This window comes from Pleurodeles waltl, chromosome 2_1, assembly GCF_031143425.1.
Source record: "Pleurodeles waltl isolate 20211129_DDA chromosome 2_1, aPleWal1.hap1.20221129, whole genome shotgun sequence".
Taxonomy (NCBI): domain Eukaryota; kingdom Metazoa; phylum Chordata; class Amphibia; order Caudata; family Salamandridae; genus Pleurodeles; species Pleurodeles waltl.
This window is the reverse complement of record NC_090438.1, coordinates 275,181,614-275,200,689: the sequence shown is the minus strand read 5'-3', so window position 1 is coordinate 275,200,689 and position 19,076 is coordinate 275,181,614. Positions and strand designations below refer to the sequence as shown.

Sequence of the window (19,076 nt, the reverse complement as noted above, 5' to 3'; positions counted from 1 at the left end):
ATTCCCAGTATAGTGTGTCATATCATATGGAGTTCTTCCTTCTTCTAACTTCTGGTAGGTGATGACTTTTAGACCAAATTTTATTTACCTTACGCCAGGGCCTAGAAAATGTGTAATTTAGTGTATTCTAATTTATTTCTGAATCGCAGATTAATCTCTCACTTTTCACTTTTTATTTGCAGGTAGTCTTCTAATTATGCACACATTTGACTGCTAGCCAATTATTCCAATCCATTGCATACTGGAGTTGTGTTGAATGGTAATAGGGCTCAAAATCAGTTACCTGAAATTCTTCCTTTTTAAAACCATATTGTTAAAAACAAATTATAAATTATTTGAAGTCACTCTGGGCACATTGGTGGCCCAAATCAAGCTGATTGACAATTTTAGCAGTTTCTGAGAAGATATATCCATAGGAGTAGAAAATGAATTCTGATAACTCATGACATCCCCAAATGTGTATTTATCTGAATGACTTACAAAGGTTTTTATCTGTCTGTAAAGGAAACCACAAATGTGTGAGCATTTTACACGTGAATCCCATGGAATTTGTTTGTTCACTTTTCTGTAATTCATTGGTTACTGACATAGATGCCTGTAATACAAATTATGAATTTTGACTTGTAATTGATCTTATACTACCTAGGTAACTGCAGTTCTTTTGATTAATTCCTCAGTTTTCAAGGCTCCAAAGGGCATCTGTATCGGTCTTATATGTTTCGGCAGGTGTATTATTAAAATGTAACAATTAACATATTTATCCTACCCTTTCAGACTTTCATTCTGGCTCTGTGAATTGAAATTCATCCTTACATTTAGTAGCACGGAGACATTGATTCAGACATGACCACATTTTGTCAAACGCCTTGAAAAAGTATCTATCTCAGTGGCATTCTTTTACAGAACCAAGGATTCAGAGATCCTTTTGGTTTGCTCATTGTTTTTGCAGTGTTATTTGTACTTGTTTGAATAATTAGGTATTACAGCTTTTATTTCATTTTATATAGGAGGATGCCCAAGAAGAATTTGGTTGGAAGTTAGTCCATGGAGATATATTTAGACCACCTAAAAAAGGAATGCTTCTCTCTGTCTTTTTGGGTCAAGGAACTCAAATTTTCATCATGACTTTTCTCACATTATGTAAGTAAGAGATTATATAATGCATTAAGCTGAAAATGATTGCCACTGCAAAGGGAAGTGCTACCTACCTGATCAACTAAAACACATGTTTTTGTACTATTGTAGTACATAACAAAATTGTGTTCTTTAAATATAGGCAACAAATATTTAACAGGAACTTTACTGCCTTCGTGAATGACACTCTATAACATCCTGCATTTGTCAAAACCAAAACAGTTTTGCATGTGGCCTAACTAGAGCTACTATGCTGCTACTCATTTTCTGTTTTGCTGGATGTCTGAAATATTTAATTTAACAATTCCAATTATTACCACAGAAGTTTGTTAGTATAAATGAATAAATTATGGAACTTTTTGCTGAATGTCATCAGGAGGCTTGACAAACAAGGCCAAGATTGCCAAATGGCTCCGCAAACTAAACATACCTAGCTGCTCTAGTGAGTTTTATGGTATTTCTGAAACAGAATCTGATTGGAGATTCAATGCAGATTGAGAGGAAGAGCATTCCAGTGATAGGATAAAGAAGGTGCTTCTACCATAGTGAGCACATTTGAAGTGTGGAACACTTTGCTGTGATAAAGGGCTGACCATTTAAGTCCATCTGCTCTTATTACAACTACATCAGCTCTACACTTGAAGAAAGCATCCGTATCTGAATAGCCGTTGAAGCCTCACTCTTATCCAGTGCAGTATAATATGCAAGAAACTACCCCCAAAATATTGTTTTATTCATATAACTGAAAAACACTTTTGTGGCAGTACCATGATCAGTTTCAGCAGTAGACTGCGCTTGATGAAGTGTATCGTTAGATGTCCCATCTTGTTACTCTATTCGTAGAATGTGCAATCAGCCTTTTTTATTTAGAAAGAGGTTTGTGGTTAAAATCTGTTATATTCATATTTTGCAATGCTCCTTTATGCCTGTAGGGACACAGCCAGGTCCAGTCTGAAACATATGTGGAGAGTGGACACCCAAGTTGTTTATTTCTGAGTACTTTTCAAAAGTCTTTTTAAAATGTGTGGTTCCTGATAATTTGAGGACTTAAAAGCTATCTTTGAATGATCCGCCATCCACGAAGTTGCCAAATGTTGCTTGATCCAAACATTATTATGGGAGGATCCATGCATCCAAGGCATCTTACACATAAGGTATTAGTAGCAGAAGGCCGTCTACTGGTGGGAGGGCAAGATGTCTTGAGGACTAAAAGATATCATTGTAGTCTTAGGAGTGGTGCAATCTCCAGGGATACAATAATTAGTGCTGGATAATTATCTGAAAAATGTCCACCTTCTTCTGGTGAGTTAAGTGCTGATGGAGCCCACCAGTAGATTCTGCTTGAGTCACAGGCCTATGTAAGAAATTAGGTTAAAAGTTGTGAACAAATAGTAGGTCTGTAATAGTGGTATTACTGGGAACACACCAATTGTAGTACTTGCCTTTCTTGTGGCAGAGCAGTCCAAGGCCAAGGAGGGGTGGTGTGAGCTAGCAATCCGAATTCACCAGCACACATCAACACCACTCAATACGTTAGTCTGTGTTTTTTCTTATAAAAAAGGAGTAATTTTATTTCACACACACTACTAAATACTGTGCATTAAATTACAAATGTATACATTCAGGTAAATGGAAGTACTTTTGGTGGCACTCTCATGCCACATCATAACCCTAGTGGGTCCTAAACCCCATTATGACTGTATCCCACACATATACCAAATGCAGCATCACAAAATAAGGTGGTGTCAAAGCAGACCCTCTGCCTTTGTCAAGGGATCGGCACATTAATACTTTCAGCCACATATTAAGTTTTAATATGACACCATCTTATAAATCAATAGAAACTATATTAACAGTCCCAAGCATTCATTATAATGGTAAACGTTCATAGTTCAATATCCATGTTGTCAGTAAAACATTTGCATCCCAAACAAGTATCTAGGTCTTGCTTCACTAGAGAACAGACAACAAAAACTGGTCATAGGAAAAGCCACTAGCAGTACCAACACTCCTGAGCTGAAGAGGAAAAGCTCCAACTCTGGAATGCTTCCAACAAATGAAACCCTCTCCTGGGGTCTTTGTGATAAGGCCCCAGGAGATGTGGGACTACCTTCTCCAAGACATCCATAACACTTGCTTAAATTGATTATCCCTTGCAGGACATTACGGGGCGCTCTGGCACGATTTATGAATTTTTAATGAGCGGCTTCTCCTTCTGTCCTTAAGTTTTGCTGCCTGCATTGGGTTCTTTTTAATTTGCTTACAGTTTACTGGTCATGTGGACAGGGAGTGGGGGCAGCACATGGAGCTCACTTCCTCGCCATTTGCACACGTACTTCTGGTGCGGCATGTGGGAGCCAGAAAATCCTCTTCTTTCTCCCATAGGAGGTGCAGCTTGCTTCTCCTGATCCAGCCCGCAGCAGGAATAGTGATTAAGGTGCTGGGACTGCATGCCCTCCTTTCTCTTGAAATAGGCATGGGAGAATCAATGTAATCCATGCAAATGGATTCCTGCCTTGACGATGTGGATCCTCGATGCAGGAAATGTAAAATATTTGCCACAGGGAGATTGGGACCCCCTGGGAGCATCATGAATCCAGAGTGAAGGCCACAGACATTTTCCACTTCCCCAAACAATTTAATAAAATAGTGATGCACCAACACACCGTGCTCCGGCCCACCTCATAGGAAACTGGAGTGAAATACTGCAGCACACTGTGTGCCTGTTTTCAAGTTTTCTTTCTTTAAAACAACCAGTCTTCAAAGTAGCATACCTTGGGCCCCATTGGACTGTTTTCCCCCTACTTGAGCTCATCTTGATCCTGGTGGCCAGGTGTAGCCACCAGGATCATTTTCAACTGGCCTCCTGGTCTCTAATGGGGTATATTTTATAGTGACCCTTCTGCTCTGGTCGGCTCCTGGTGCTCCTCTCCTGCTGGTGAGGGCACATTTACTGCCCCTCAACAACTAGTCATCAGGACACCTTCTTTGCCTGCACTGCATAGACTCCAGAGCCTCTTGGCCTGTTCAAGGGCAAATCCAGGGCAGTGAAACCCAGGGCCATTCCGCCAACTGGTCGACACTGGGCCCTGGATAGATTCACTCTATTGCAGGGGTTAGCTGGAGTCAGACCTTTGTCAATCCTTGCATCAGGTGGGCATCCTTTCAGCAGTTGCTGTCTCCTGGAATGGAACGTAAACCTTTTGACAGGATGTTTCTAATCTACAAAACCCAACACTGCTGAGAAAGGACTAAGAATACACAACAATACACAACAAAGAAGTTGCTCCGAAGAAAGCAATTTCACCTTTATAGTTTTAGCAATGAGTCAATATTTTAATTAGGGCCGATCTGCTCCCAAGGAGCACAGAAGCCACAAGGCACCAGGGATATTTAAAAACATTTTTTATTTATTTTTTTACAGGTGGGGAGCGACACTTTGGGCAAGGGTCGTTCCCCTGGGGGGCAAATTTATTTTAGGCCATTTCTGCCTCCCCCTTATTTTTTTATAAGGCCAATCTGCCCCAAAGGGGGGCAGAAACCACTAAACACTAGGGATTTCTTTTTTGTGCAAATTTCACGCAAGGGGAGCGACCCCTTAGGCAAGGGTCACTCCCCTAGGGGAGGGGGGGGGGATTTTATTTTAGGCCATTTCTGCCCCCCCCTTGGGGAAAGGTGGCGTTCTTTTATGAAGCCAATCTGCCCCCAAGCGGGAGGGGGGGGCAGGAACCACTAGACACCAGGGATTTATTTTCTTTACTATTTTGTGTAAGGGAAACACCCCTTTGGGCAAGGGCTGTTGACCAGGGGGGCAGACTGTTATAGGCCATTTCTGCCCCCCCTTTTAGGCAGATCGGCCTATTTCTATTATGCCTGTTTGCCCCCCAAGGGGAGGCAGAAATCACTAAGGCACCAGGGAATGTGTGTTTTGTTTGGGGGGCAGCTCCTGTTGGCCTTTTATGCGGCCCCCCATCCCCTTGGGGGCAGATCGGCCTATTTTTGTAAGGCTCATCTGCCACCAAGGGGTCATAAAGCCCACTAGACACCAGGGAAGATTTTTTTTTATAAAGATTAATGGGGACAAAGTTGTTCTACCCACTGGTGGGCAGATGGGGAAATTACCCCTGATCCAATCCTTTGGGGCAGAGGCGGGGGCAGAAAGCCTACTAGATGACAGGGAATTAAAAGAAAAAAAATGTGGGGTGGTGGCTACCAACAGGTATGGGTATGGTTATGCCCCCATCCCAACTGAAGGGGGTAACAGTCTTTCAGCTCTCCCCCGCACTCTAAAACATCTTATCCCACAGCAAGCAAGAAGACATTTGATTATGTTGGGTTTTGATTTTACATTTGGGCCATGAGAGCTTGGCTAACTCTGTCTCTCCTCTTGGAATAGTGAGGGCTGCACTTTTTGGACTTAGGGACGCTGCCATGTAGAAAAGTCTACGAGACCTAGACACATCTGCAAAGTAAACATTTGGGTGAGTCCAGGGTGGTGCGCTTCACATACACCCCACACCATTTTCTTACCCACAATGCCCTGCAAACCTCCAACTTTGCTTGAAATCACACATTTTCCCCACATTTCTGTGATGGAACCTTCCAGAATCTGCAGGAATCCACAAAATTCCTACCATCCAGCATTGTTGCATCTATGCCGATAAAAATGTTGTCCCACTTAGTTGCCTAAAAGTTTTTTTTTTTCCCAAACAGCCCTTTTGGACCCACTTTGGTTCACCCTCAATTTTGACATGTTTTTGGCTCTTCCCTGTCACAGGCACTTTGCCCACCTACACAAGTGAGGTATTATTTTTATCGGGAGACTGAGGGGAACGCTGGGTGGTTGGAATTTGTGCCAGTGTGGTAATCCCACACAGAAATGTGGGGAAAATGTGTGTGTGTGTTTTTTTTTTTTTTTTTTTTTTAAGCTAAATTTGAGGTTTGCTGAGGATTCTGGGTAAGAAAACACTGGGGGATCCACACAAGTCACACCTCCCTGGACTCCCTTCTCGGGTGTCTAGTTTTTAGACATGTCTAGGTTTGATAGGTTTCCCTACATGGCTGTTGAGCGCAGGACCAAACACGCAGGTGAACTCCCCCACCCCCTGCAAAAACAGGTAGTTTTGTAATTGATCATTTTGATGTGTCCACATAGAGTTTTGGGGCATCTCCTGTTGAGGGCACTAGGCCTACCCTCACAAGTGAGGTACCATTTTTATTGGGAGATGTGGGGGAATGCTGGGTAGAAGGAAGTTTGTGGCTCTCCTCAGATTCCAGAACTTTGCAGCACTGAAATGTGAGGAAAAGGTGTTTTTTGCCAAATGTTGAGGTTTGCAAAGGATTCTGGGTAACAGATCCTGGTAAGAGCACCACAAGCTACCTCGTCCTGGGTTTCCCTACGTGTCTGGTTTTCAGAAATGCCCAGGTTTGCTAGGTTTCCCTAGTTGCCGGCTGAGCTTGAGGCCAAAATCCACAGCTAGGCATTTCCCAAAAATCTAAAAATGTGATGTGTCCATTTTTTTGTTAGGGGTGTTTCCTGTCGTGGGCACTAGACCCACCCACACCAGTGAGGTACCATTTTTATCGGACTTGGACTTGGGGGGACACTGAATAGAAGAACAAGAAGTTATTGCCCTTTGTCTTTCTCTACATTTTTTCCTTCCAAATGTAATGCAATGTGTAAGAAAGAAGTGTATTTGAGAAATGCCCTGTAATTCACATGCTAGTATGGGGAGCCCCTAATTCAGAGAGTTGCAAATAACCACTGCTTCTCAACACCTTATCTTGTGCCAATTTTGGAAATACAAAGGTTTCCTTGATACATATTTTCACTCCTAATACTTTACCAAATGAATTGCTGTAAACCTGGTATACAAGGAAAACCCTTTGCAAGGTGCAGCTCATTTATTGGCTCTGGGTACTTGAGTTCTTTTGAACCTACAAGCATTATATATATCCCGCAACCAGAAGAGTCCAGCAGTAGGAACGGTATAATTCTTTAAAAAATCTGCCATAGGAGGAAAAAGTTACAGAAGAAGACATGGATGGGAAATGGCTGTTTTTTTTCAGTCCAATTTCAATATTTTTTAATTCCAGTTATTTTCTGTAGCAAATATTTACAGGGGAAAAAAACACATGCTGTCTTCTGCAGCCCTTTTTTCCCAATTTTTTCTGGAAAAAACAAACAAATTTTAGCTCTGTGTTGGCTAATTTCTTGGTTTCCTCAAGGGGAACCAACAAACTCTGGGTACTTTTAGAATCCCTAGGATGTTGGAAGAAAAGGGCACACATTTGGTGTGCGTAACTTATATCGACAAACAGTTATGAGGGCATAAGCGTGAACCTACCCCAAATAGCCAAAAAAAGGCACAGCACAGGAGGTGGAAAAGGCCTGGCAGCGAAGGGGTTAAATGTGAGATTTAGGTTTATCATCAACATTTGCGTAGTGTAGTTGCACCACCTTTATAGTCTTGTAGTGCTTTCAAATTTTAACGGGTGTGTACATAGAAGTTTGGGAATTACTGACTGCAACATTTTATGTGTTTTGAATACAAGGGTGGAGTAAACCCAGCCCTAGTTCTCTCCTGTTGACCTTTATTTGATGCCTCTGTACTACATCCAACCTGCAGGCCTCCCTAAAAACAAAACCCTTTGCTGTTCATCAGATAATGTATTGGTGAGAGTTCAGACCAAAAAGGGCCAGAGTGTTGAATATTAGAAGGGAGAAGGGGAGTAGTGTGTGGAAAATCTATGTGCTGGACAAAGGGCACAACACCCAAAATACACACATTACTTAAGCCAGCATTTACCTGGAATGAGATGAGCACTCTGGTTGAGAAGAATGAAGAATTTGTTACAATCATCAGTGGCGCCAGGAGTGAATTTACTATTTCATACAATGCAGCAATCAAAGTTGCTGCGTTGCATGAGAGGGAGAGAGCAGGACAGCACTCTAGCTGCAAAGGTAGGGCTCTGCTCTGGTCTTTCCACCTGGTGGTGCACATTCAGGTTGCCTAGTGCACACACCCATTCACAAACCTTTACACCACAGTGCAAAGGTGTATGTGCCAGTCTAACATAGGTTTTATACTGAAAAGATACCCTTCCAGTGCCAAACACTATTGCTCCGATTTTTTTTTTTTGATAGACATTTTATTGATTTTGCAAAGAGATAAGACATTGATACATACATTTAACAAGGCGCCAACGGGCACCTAACAGCGGTCAAACCCATTGTCCCAGGCAACACATTATAAATGAAGGTTATACGCCACCTAGGTACATGCTGCGGCCTCCCACTTCCCCCATACCTTGTTATATTTGTTCGGGCATCCTCTAGCCTCATATACAAGTTTTTCACGTTGCGCACACCAGTCCACCCCTGGCCTCCATTTAGTCCGTGCTGGGGCACCCCTGGCCTTCCAGTCCGCCATTATATCCCTCTTGGGATCCGATCTTCTCAACCCAATGTCTCCCATGATCCCCAGTAGGAGGGGCAGTGGCGCCCTCCCTATGTCTTCCTGTAAAACTCCAGAGACTTCTTGCCAGACTGCCCCCCAGTAGGTCACCATGACTGGGCATGTCCATACCATGTGGAAGAAATCGGCTACGGGGTTCATACATCGGGGGCACTCAGCTGTGGGTCGGAGGCCCGCTCTGTGTAATTTGGTGGGTGTGAGGTAGGCTGTGTGGAGGTAGTAGGTCTGTATTAATTGGAAGCGAGTGGCCATTGTTAGGGTACGTGGGGCCATCAGTGCTTTGTCCCAGTCCATTTCTTCCATAGGACCCACCCATCCCTCCCACCTCTGGCGGAGCCCCCCCAGGGAACCAGCAGTGTGGGTGACCAAGGTGCGGTATATCTGGGAAACACCTCCCCTACCCAGGCTCCCCAACAGTGCCTTTGCCTCCATAGGGCTATATTCAGGTATGTTATCCCCTACCTGGACATGCACTAGTAGGGCGTGGCGGAGCTGGAGATACCTATGGAATTGTCTTGTTTAATGAAAAGAGTTTCTGGATGTCCTCAAAGGATCGCATGTCTGACCCTCCCCAGACGTCGCCCAGTGTGGAAATACCTATATTATCCCATTTCTGAAATCCCTCCAGGCCCGCCACCTCCGTTAAGTGCTTCCAGTGCCATAGCGGGGTCTGCTGGGTAAGGCGCCCCCACCACCCTGACGACCTCTGGGCCACCCGCCATCCCTGTAGGACCACTTTAGTCACGTCCGGGAGATCGGGCCCCATAGAGGGCATCAAAGATCCACGGGTAGCTCAGCTTTTGGAGTTCCAGTCGGTATGCCGGGTCTGTCCTTCGCCCCCCATCCAGTCATTAATCACAAGCAGGTGCATCGCGAGGTGGTAGTATTGGATATTGGACATGCCCAATCCCCTGTCGTAGACATCTCTCTGGCAGGTTTTGAGCGCCAGTCGTGGACGGGTACCGTTCCATATGAATTGGCGCGCCAATGAATCCATCTCCCTGAACCATTTCTTGGGGATGGGGTGCGGAAAGTTTTGCAATAGGTAAAGGAGCCTAGGGAGGATCATCATCTTATAGAGTGCTATTCTGCCGAGCAAGTTGAGGGGGAAAGTCCTCCAGCGCTCGAGGTCATTCCTGATTCTTCTAGTTAGTCGTGTAATGTTAAGCTCCCATGTCAACTCAGGGAGTAGTGAAACATGTATTCCCAAGTATTTTAGACTGTTTCTTCGCACTGGGATGTTTCTTCGCCAGTCCACACAGTCTCGGGAGCGATGTAGGGGGACCAACAGGGACTTGTTGGGGTTTAGAATCAGCCCTGAGGCCTCCGCGAAGAGGCCCAGAATTTGTAAAACGCGAGGACAGCTCTTGGCCGGGTTAGAGATGTACAATAGGACATCGTCTGCTTAGAGCGCCACACGGTCCTCTGAGCAAGCGGGCCAGGACCAACCCTCAATCAGAGGGTCCTCTCGCAACAGTATCGCCAGGGGCTCTATTATTAGCGCAAAGAGCAGAGCGGATAGCGGGTATCCTTGTCGGGTGCCACGGCCAATGGGGAACGGGTCCGAGACCACCCCGTTCACCTGGACCCGGGCCGTCGGATTAGAGTAAAGGAGTCTCACCAGGCCTCGGAATTTGGGCCCGAGTCCGTTTCTTTGCAGAACGTGATCGAGGTAGGACCAATCTATCGTATCAAAGGCTTTTTCAAAGTCGAACAGGAGTAATGCCAAGGGGGTATGTGACCGGGTCTTGTGATGCGCCAGGGCCAGATGTAACCGTCTAATGCAGTGCCTAGTACTACGGGTGGGCATGAAGCCACACTGGTCAGGATGCACCAGTGTGGGCATTACCTCCTTCAATCTGGAGGCAAGGATCGAAGACAGCACTTTGATCTCGGTATTTTGAAGTTAGATGGGCCGGTATGCCGAGCAGTGTCGCGACGGGTTTGGGTCTTGGGGATCACTACAATTGTGGCTTGGTCGATCTCAGTGGGGAAACGGCCCTGCCTCTCAGCTTCCTCGTACATACTAAGCAGGTGGGGACCCAGAATATCGCCGCATTTGCTGTATAATTCTGCCGGGAATCCATTTGGCCCTGCGGTCTTGCCCGATGCCAGGCTGGCAATCGCGTTGGCGATTTCCGCGAGGCTAATAGCTTCGTCTAGCCTATTCCTTGTCGTCAGGGAAAGAGTTATATCGTTTAAAAGGGGGACCCTCTCTCAATGGTGGGTCGGGGGTGCTTTGCATATAGGCGAGCGTAGTAGGAAGCGAAACTTTGCGCGATTTCAGTAGGTGTTTTGGAAAGAGAACCCGAGTCTCCCATAATTTCAGGTATCACCCTATTAGCTAGAGGGCAGGTGGCCAACCAATGTAGAAGTTTCCCATTTTTGTCCCCCCAGCCATATACTCGGGCTGCTGAGGCCCTCCAAATATATTTTGCTGATTCTAGCACTAAGTGCTTAATTTCGTCTCTAACCATAGTAAGCTGCCTCAGGATGGAGGCTGACGCTGAGGTCACTTGTTGGCGCTCCAGTCTTAATGCCCTGGCCTCCAACTCAGACACTCGAGAGTCCCGGGCACGTTCACATGAACGAAGGAGATATTTGGCATGTCCTCTGAGAGTGACCTTACAGGCGGCCCATATTGTACCTGGAGATGGGACCGATCCCAGGTTCAGTTCAAAATATTGAGCAAGATGGTTCCTAACCTCGTGAGTGTAGTCGTTGTCTTGTAGGTACCATGCGTTCAGGCGCCACACCGGGCGTCTGGCGGGGTCCGCTCCGTCCAGCCGGACACGTACTGGTGCGTGGTCCGAGACCCCACGAGGCAGTATCACTGCACCCATGACGCTGGAGATGTCTAGAGCAGGCATGAATACGAGGTCTATTCTGGATTGCGTCAGGTGGGCAGCCGATGTGTGTGTCTTGACGTTGCCTGGGATGCCAGGTTCTCCACACCTCACATAGGCCGAGGCTCTCAGCCCAGCCGTTAAGATTCTAAGCCCGGTTGGATCTACTAGCGGTAACATCGCCGGACACATCTAGACTGGGGTCGAGAACGGCGTTAAAGTCCCCTTCCAACAGGGTGGTTCCCTGGTGGAGTCCCTCTGCTACCTGGCAGAGCGAGAGTAAGAAGTCATCAAGTCCCGCCGGGGGGGCGTACGCACATACAAGGTTTATCAGTGACCCATGGAGTATCCCCGTGACTACTACAAATCTGCCCTGTGGGTCGGATTGCGTGGCTGTAATCACCATAGGTAGTGAGCGATGGAGTAGAATGGCCACCCCTCTAGAGCCTCTGGAGAAGCCTGCGTGACAAACTCTGTCGTATTCTCCTCCTGCAAGCATGGGGCACCTAGACCCGAGGAGGTGGGTTTCTTGTAATAGGACCACTGAGGGGGTGTATCTGCGTAGAGTATTGAATACTGCGGATCTCTTGATCTTATCTAACAGACCGTTTACGTTCCATGAGATGATCTGGGTTAGTGAGGGCCAGGCGTGGGTTGCGTGGGTGCTATACAGTGCTGAGTGTCTGTCTGTGGACCTAGGGACGACCGTTTCAAACGTAACAGTGAAATATTAAGGCAACAAGAAAAACTGATCAACACATTACTATCTAAACCCGTTTCAAACTCTTCTCCCCCCAACCGCCCTCCTCCCCATACTCCCACCCCGGAAGCATCTGTCGCCCAAATGCCCAACCAGAAGCAAACAGCCAGAAGGACTGTCGTTGGAGTTGAGTGGTGGACCCCTCCCTTTAGTCGGATCATTTGCAATGAACGGTCATAAGTCAAGCCTTACTTGGCATGCGTTAATGAGGCACAACGCCACTAGTGGTGCCCTCTCCAGGGCCCGCAGGTGCGAGCTGGGCGGCCCAGGCCCCCCCTCGCACACATCGATGGGAGCCATACGACTCATATCAGCCGAGCACCGGGGACTGGCTCACGCGGTTGTCATCTGCGGCTCAAGCCGAGTCCCGAGACTCCAAGGGTTCGATGGGGACTCTGTCTGTGAACCAGAGTCACGAGCTGCCTCACTGTTTGTAGGAATGTCTGAGTCTTTTTGCCTCCCCTTTCGGGATCTTGTGCGCCTCCGGCTCCTCCGGGGTCCCCCCAAAGGGGTGGGTCCGTCACGGGAGGCCTCTCCTGCTGGTCTCAGGGGTCCCCTCCGGGCTCCGACGCCCTCCTCGGTCAGCCAGTCCCACGCCTCCTCCGGTGTTTCAAAGGAGTACGCCTTTCCGGACATAAGGACCTTGAGCCGTGCAGGAAAGAGGAGCATGTATGAAAGTTGCATTGCTCTAAGTTTTTGTTTGACATGCCCATATGACCAGCAACGGGTCTGAACTTCACGGGTATAGTCTGGGAAGATTAGGATTTTATGATTCTTCCATTGAAGATCTTCAGAGCGTCTAGCTTCCTTAAAGATATTGTCTCGATCTTTGAAATTAAAGAAGCGTGCAATCATCGGGTGTTTTGGGCCACCCGGTGGGGGGTGCGGAGCAAGGGCTCTATGGGCACGTTCAACCGCGAACCAGGGTGAAAGAGTTTGATCTGGCATCCAGGTCTTAATCCATCTCTCCAGAAATTCGGAGGCCTTGTCTTCCTCTACGCCCTCCGGGAATCCGATGAAGTGCAGGTTGTTGCGTCTTGATCGGTTTCCTGCGTCTTCCGCACGGCGGTGTAACTCGCTGGTTCGAGTCTGCAGCTGGGCCACTTTGGTTCTAAGGTCAGTTAGTTCGTCTTCAGTCTGGGAGACCCGGGTTTCCACCTCAGTCATTTGGCTCACTGCGTTTCTGAGGTCTTGCCTAATAAGGCCCATGTCCTCTCGTACTTCCCCGATTTTGGTCTCCACGGCTGACTGCGATGATTGGATTGCTTGGAGGATGGCACTCACTCCGTCCAGCGCCGGGCCCCCATTAGCCGCGTCCCCCTCTCCCCGCGGGCCCGCCGGCGTCGTGAACTGGTCAATCTTTTGCTTGGAGGCTGGAGGTTGTTTGTTCGCCCTGTCTCTCCCCATCCTGGCACAGGGGATGGGGATCGGTAATGTTGTTTCCTGAGGTACTTCAGTCCGAGCCTCAGCCCCTAGAGCACTCTCCACTACCGGGGATCCAAGGGGGGCATGCGTTGGTGGGGCTCTGTCGTGATAGGCAGGTTTGTGTGGTCTCGATTCTTTATTTGGAGCGCAATAATCGTCGGGCACCCCCAGTTCAGGAACGCCGGAAGGCCACGAAGTCAGGAGCTCCCTCCGGTCCCATCCATGCTCCCCTGGGCCCCAGGGGGACAACCCCACCACCGGTTCCACGCGGGGGGCTCAGCCAGCCCCCTTCCGACAGTCCTCCTGTCACACCCTCAGTGCAGGGGGAGGGGGGAGAGAAGGAGGAAGGCACTCTGGTTTAGGATCCAGCTCTCCACACCCCCGGGCCCGATGCCTCCGTGGCAGGTCCACTCTCACCCCGGCCAGGTCGCTGGTCTCCACAGCTGAAGCCGGCGGATGCGCACTGTCTGTGCTGCGACTTCACGTTTAGATGGGAGCCTGGGGAAACCCCCCTCCACCAGTCCGGTTCACGGCTGGCTCCAAGCCGCTATGGTAATCTCCGGTAGGCCCCACTGGGTCGGGGGCCCGGGGGGCAGCCCGAGCCACCAAGCTCTCTTTTCAGTTTTAGGGCCTCTTTTCTTTTCCTCTTTTTCCCTCTTCTCCTTTCTCCTGGGCGCGCTGCGCCCGAGCCTCGGCACAGCTCCCGACTCGGCTCCCGACTCACCGCATATCCCCGACGTGCCACTCGCCTCGGTCAGGGCGCCGGGGGTGAGCGGCCGCGGGTGCACGTCCTCCCCGCAGCCGCTACACCACCCCGGATCAATCCAAGGGGTCCTCTCCCCAATGCAGCGCAGCCGCCGCGGCTCTCCACGGCCGGCGCCGTCGAGTAGGGGTGCAGAGGCGGCCCAGCCCGCCAGGAGCCAAGGCCGTGCCGCCGCCCCAGTCCACGGGGGCCCGCGACCCGGAGCGTGGCCCTGGCTCCTCCCAGGTCCCTCGCGGCGCCCCCGGTCCAAGGTGGTCGCGTCAGGGGGCCGCCGGCTCAGCGTCGGCTCCGCCGAGGCAGCCCGGCTCCGGCAGCCATTTTGATGTTCAGGCCGATCGGGCCACGTCGTGTGCACAGGACTTACTTTTCACCACCACTCGCCACGACAGGCTCCCCAAAGATCAGGGGACCCGCGGGGGCAGTTGGTACGGCGCCATCAAATCGGTAGACCGCAGTAACTTCGGGCGGATGATGGAGGGGTCCAGAGCACTCTTGAGTGCGACCAACATCTTGACGCCCAAAGCCACCTCCTATTGCTCAGATTTACTAAACTTTCACGCAACATAGCAAAGGAACTTGCTGTTTTGTGTTGCATAAATAGGGGGAAAGCAGAAATTTACCATATTTACTGACATATGGTGCACTTTTGATCTCTCCTGCTGGTGCACTTACAGTAGCCTAGCACCAATGCAGGCATCTTTGCGCCATGACGCACGGATGCCTGTGTTTTGACCAGCAAGAGATATCTTCCTGAACAAAATCTATTCTTATAGGCTTATTTCTCTGTGTGTGCTGCAGAATGCAAGTAACTAAGATCAATGAAGATATTTCTCCTTATTATGACAACCTAAGAGTCACACAATTTTGGTTCAAACCCAGATTTACAGACTTCAGCTATCTGGGTTTGCGTCAAAATACATGGGTGGATGCAAAGGAACAACCATGCTTCACCCAAGTAATACCTCCAAAGCGCTGTGTATATTTGCTGCCTTAAGATGCATTTTTTTTTTTTTTTTTTTTACAAAACCACTCTTTGCATGGCTTTATAAATTCCAAAATACATTTTCCTTTGTGGCTGCATCAGAAAAGTGGCGCACCCATGACGCAAAATGTTAGTAAATGTGGGCCTATGTTTAGACTAACATACACTTTCACCACTTTGTATGTCTGCTGTACAGTGCAGTACAAATGCAAAGTTTGAAAATTTCAGAGAAATAAAAACATCTCTACTTGGTGCTTGCCTCGATGAGGTATAATTATGTTTTGGTACAAAGCTGGTAGTAGAGAGGCCTTTTAGTCAAAAAGATTGGTGTTTGAGATGGAACGCCCATGTGGGACAACCCCTTGACACAAACTAAAGCCAAAGCAGCTCAAAGTGATACTTAGTATTATTTTTAGGAATCTTTTTAGTGAAAACGAGTTGTGCACTGGAAAGTAAAGGGTAGATTCATGACTGTTTCCTGCAATGCAGGACAGCAATTAAATTGAGAGATGGCCCTGCCGTTCTCTTCCAAATCGCAGGCTCAAGTTTAGGCTCCATTCTACACAGGGCTTTGTTGAAAAACCAAGGGTGGTAGAGTGAGAATGCCGCCTTGAGGCATTGATCTATTTGTGTTACTTTTTAAGCAGCTTTCCAGTGCTGGGAAATACATAGTTTATGAACACTTCGTCGCTTTTTTTACTTTGCACCGGTGCAAAGTGTTGCTAAATGTGGCCCCTGTTGTTAGAATGCAACTTTTCTTACTCTTTCCGTTTAAATAGTGCTTCATTTTGTAAATGAATTCAAAGCACTAAAAGTAAAACAATATATAACAATAAGGTTCTAATTTTATACACATTTTTTACTTTTACTTTGGAAAGCAAAATCCCCATGTTTATTCTGTCTCTCTCTAGAGTACATTCTGACGACATTTTGAACAGTTCGGGGGTCCCTCTCTATCGCAGGGGTTACAGGAGCCTGTCTTAAGCCCCTTGTCCGGAAGCTTGCTATAAAGGGGCATTGGAAGTGGCTCAACTCTGCACGCTTTAGCTTATCTGAGTACATTACCCATCTTTTCTATCTTTCTAAGGTTTGGGAATAGTGTTTCTAGTTTTTTTTTTTTTTTGCAGTAGTGTATTTTGTTTAATTTAACTTGCTGCTTTTTTTGTTAGCTGAATAAACGAAATTTGGCCAATGTAGCTAGCACGTGCTGCTATAAAGTGTTCTAATTAAAAACTGGTCTTAGTGTATTACAAAGTTTAGATATTATGTTTAAACGTGCTCCAGGATCAATGCATAGGCGTAACTTTATTTCTTCTTAATTGACTAATACTGTCCATTTGATGATAATGCCGTTTCCGTTCCTTCTGCTAGTGTGAATCCCCGCTATATCGCTCACACGGAATTGTAAATATCCCTCCCTCGCACATTGTTACTATATTATTACTTTATTATTATTATTTTCTTTTGCACGAATGTTAGCAAAGGCTGGCATGTCCTAGCACCTAAGATTTCTGGTTTTCTGTAGGTTGTTTTATGGAGTGTTGAAGCTCCTCTACCGTCCCCAGTTTTATTATGCTCACTTTGGGAATTTGTGTTCAGTCTCTGAAGTTGGTGGAGCGGAGCCTGTTGAACAACATCGCAGCGCTTCAGTTAGCTCTTTGAGCATCTCGTTTTCTTCCAGGCTGTGCTGGGCAATAGCTGTGCTGTGACTCGCTGCGAGTCGCAGATCCGGGTGTGGATGGACGATGCCAGCAGTTTCTGAAGGCCCCGTAGCTGTGCGGAGAAGAGCGATCAATTGGAGGACCCCACTGAGCTGGCCCTTAAGTATGATAGGCATCCTGACACTCTGGTAGAATTCTTGTTGATGGTGACGGTTGGACACTGGTGGTGATGGGAGAATCCACTGTGAACAGGAGGTGTGCGCTGGGAAGTGCTTCTGGAAGGCTGTGGCAGGCGGCAGCACACCTGAGGAAACCTGCCACAGGGTGACGGAGGGCTGCAACGCAGGTACAGGCACTGTGAAGGATGAAAACGAAGCAAGGGGTAATGACTCCTTTTAGCCACTCTCAATTAGGGTAGTATGGCACGTTAGGGGAGACTGGCATTGATGACCTATTGGAGAGTCTAAACGCTATGGTGATGTCTAAAACCATTTTGAGAAACTATGAGACTTTAAAAGGAGACCTGGAAGGCAGTGGAGACATGGACGGCGTGAAGAGCATTGGATAGACGGTTACAGGGAGAGACGCCAGTGTCGAGGGTAGAAGCCCTGGCGCTGAATGACTTGAAGGAGCAAGTTTTGGGGAGTGGACAGTGTGAAGTGGGGCTTGCACACTTCGAGAGTTTCAGTAAACTATATCTCAGGTACCATTAGCTGCAGTTAGCACATTAGAAACATGTGGAAACCTTATTAGTGCAGCTAACGTGTGTTTTGGGGTTCCTTGCCATTTCCCCCTGGGGATACAGATAGGGATGTGATGAACCCCTTCTGTAGCGTCCAGATTTGTGCAATGAGGTGGAGACAGTGGGGAGGCATTCAGATTGTCTTCCCGGTGCTCTGTCTTCCCAAATGCAACAAACGTAGGTGCCAGTATTCTCTCCCCTCACAAATGGCATAAGCATATACTCGCGAAGGTGGCAGCACTCAAACATGACTTCCGTGGCAGCAAGTTATTTTACATCCGGACTTCAGTAGTGGCACACAAGCTAGGAGGACTAAAGCTTTTAGAGGTATAACTCTAAACAAGGGTTTCCGGATATTTGTCTTCACTAGAGAATAACACTTTAAATTTGGGAGTGCTGACAATGCTCTCAGTCTTCTCATTTTTCTGCACTACTTCCAGAGTTCAGGTCTATTCGAATTATCTCGTCAGCCCATCAAATGAATAAGGAGGCAATTAAAAAGGAGGAGGTTTTTGGGGGTGGGTTGGTTGTGATAAGTTTGAGGATAAGGCAGTTCGGTTGCAGACTGTCTGGCTCTGGCTGTCTCTTAGGTTGCCTCTGATGAAATGAACGTCTTATCAGAAATTTGTGTGAGCAATCTTTGATTACAGTACAACAGGGGCACTGCTTGGCATACCAGAACACAAGTTGCCAAGGTGCTCTGCGGTAAATGCAGTGCATGATAAGATACGCAGTGGTGGCCCGTCCTTTAGGGCGGAGGGGCAACGCCCCCCCTCCTTTTGCCCCCCATGAAGAGTGTCTGTCAGGCTGAACAAAGGTCAGCCTGACAGACACTCTTCATGTTCAGGTCAGGCAGCCAGGAGCAGACATGCGCGATTTGCGCAGACTCCTGGCTGCCTGAGCTGAACTTTGCTGGGCTGAGGAGATCACAGCTCCTAAGGGCGTGACCTCCTCGGCCCAGCAAAGGTGCCTCAAGGCCCTCCCCTGGGTGACGAGGAAAGTGTCATCAATTGACACTCTCCCTGGGCGCTTCAGCTTAAGCCCTGAAGTGCCCAGGGCGAGTGTCAATCAGTGACACTTCGTCACAGAGTGGGGTGGGGTCAGCAGTCTCACTGACCCCATCCCACTCTGTGACGAGGCTTGGACTGCTGCCTTCCCTCATTGGCTGACGTAAGGTCAGCCAATGAGGGAAGGCAACCGTCCCAACCCTCCTGGGACCTGGAGGCCGAAGGTAAGTGTGTGTATGTGTGTGATGTTTCAAATTGAATGTTTGGTGCGTGCATGC

General features: G+C 47.8%; 1 protein-coding gene across 1 annotated transcript in view; it reads left to right on the top strand.

Moving 5' to 3' along the window:
• The window catches only part of LOC138263236 (transmembrane 9 superfamily member 2-like), a 696,131-nt gene that overhangs the window by 372,494 nt on the left and 304,561 nt on the right, over window positions 1–19,076 (top strand). The window contains exon 10 of the mRNA XM_069212440.1: window positions 1,008–1,140. Within this exon, the coding sequence (XP_069068541.1) occupies window positions 1,008–1,140 (133 nt within the window). The remainder of the gene's footprint in view (window positions 1–1,007; window positions 1,141–19,076) is intronic.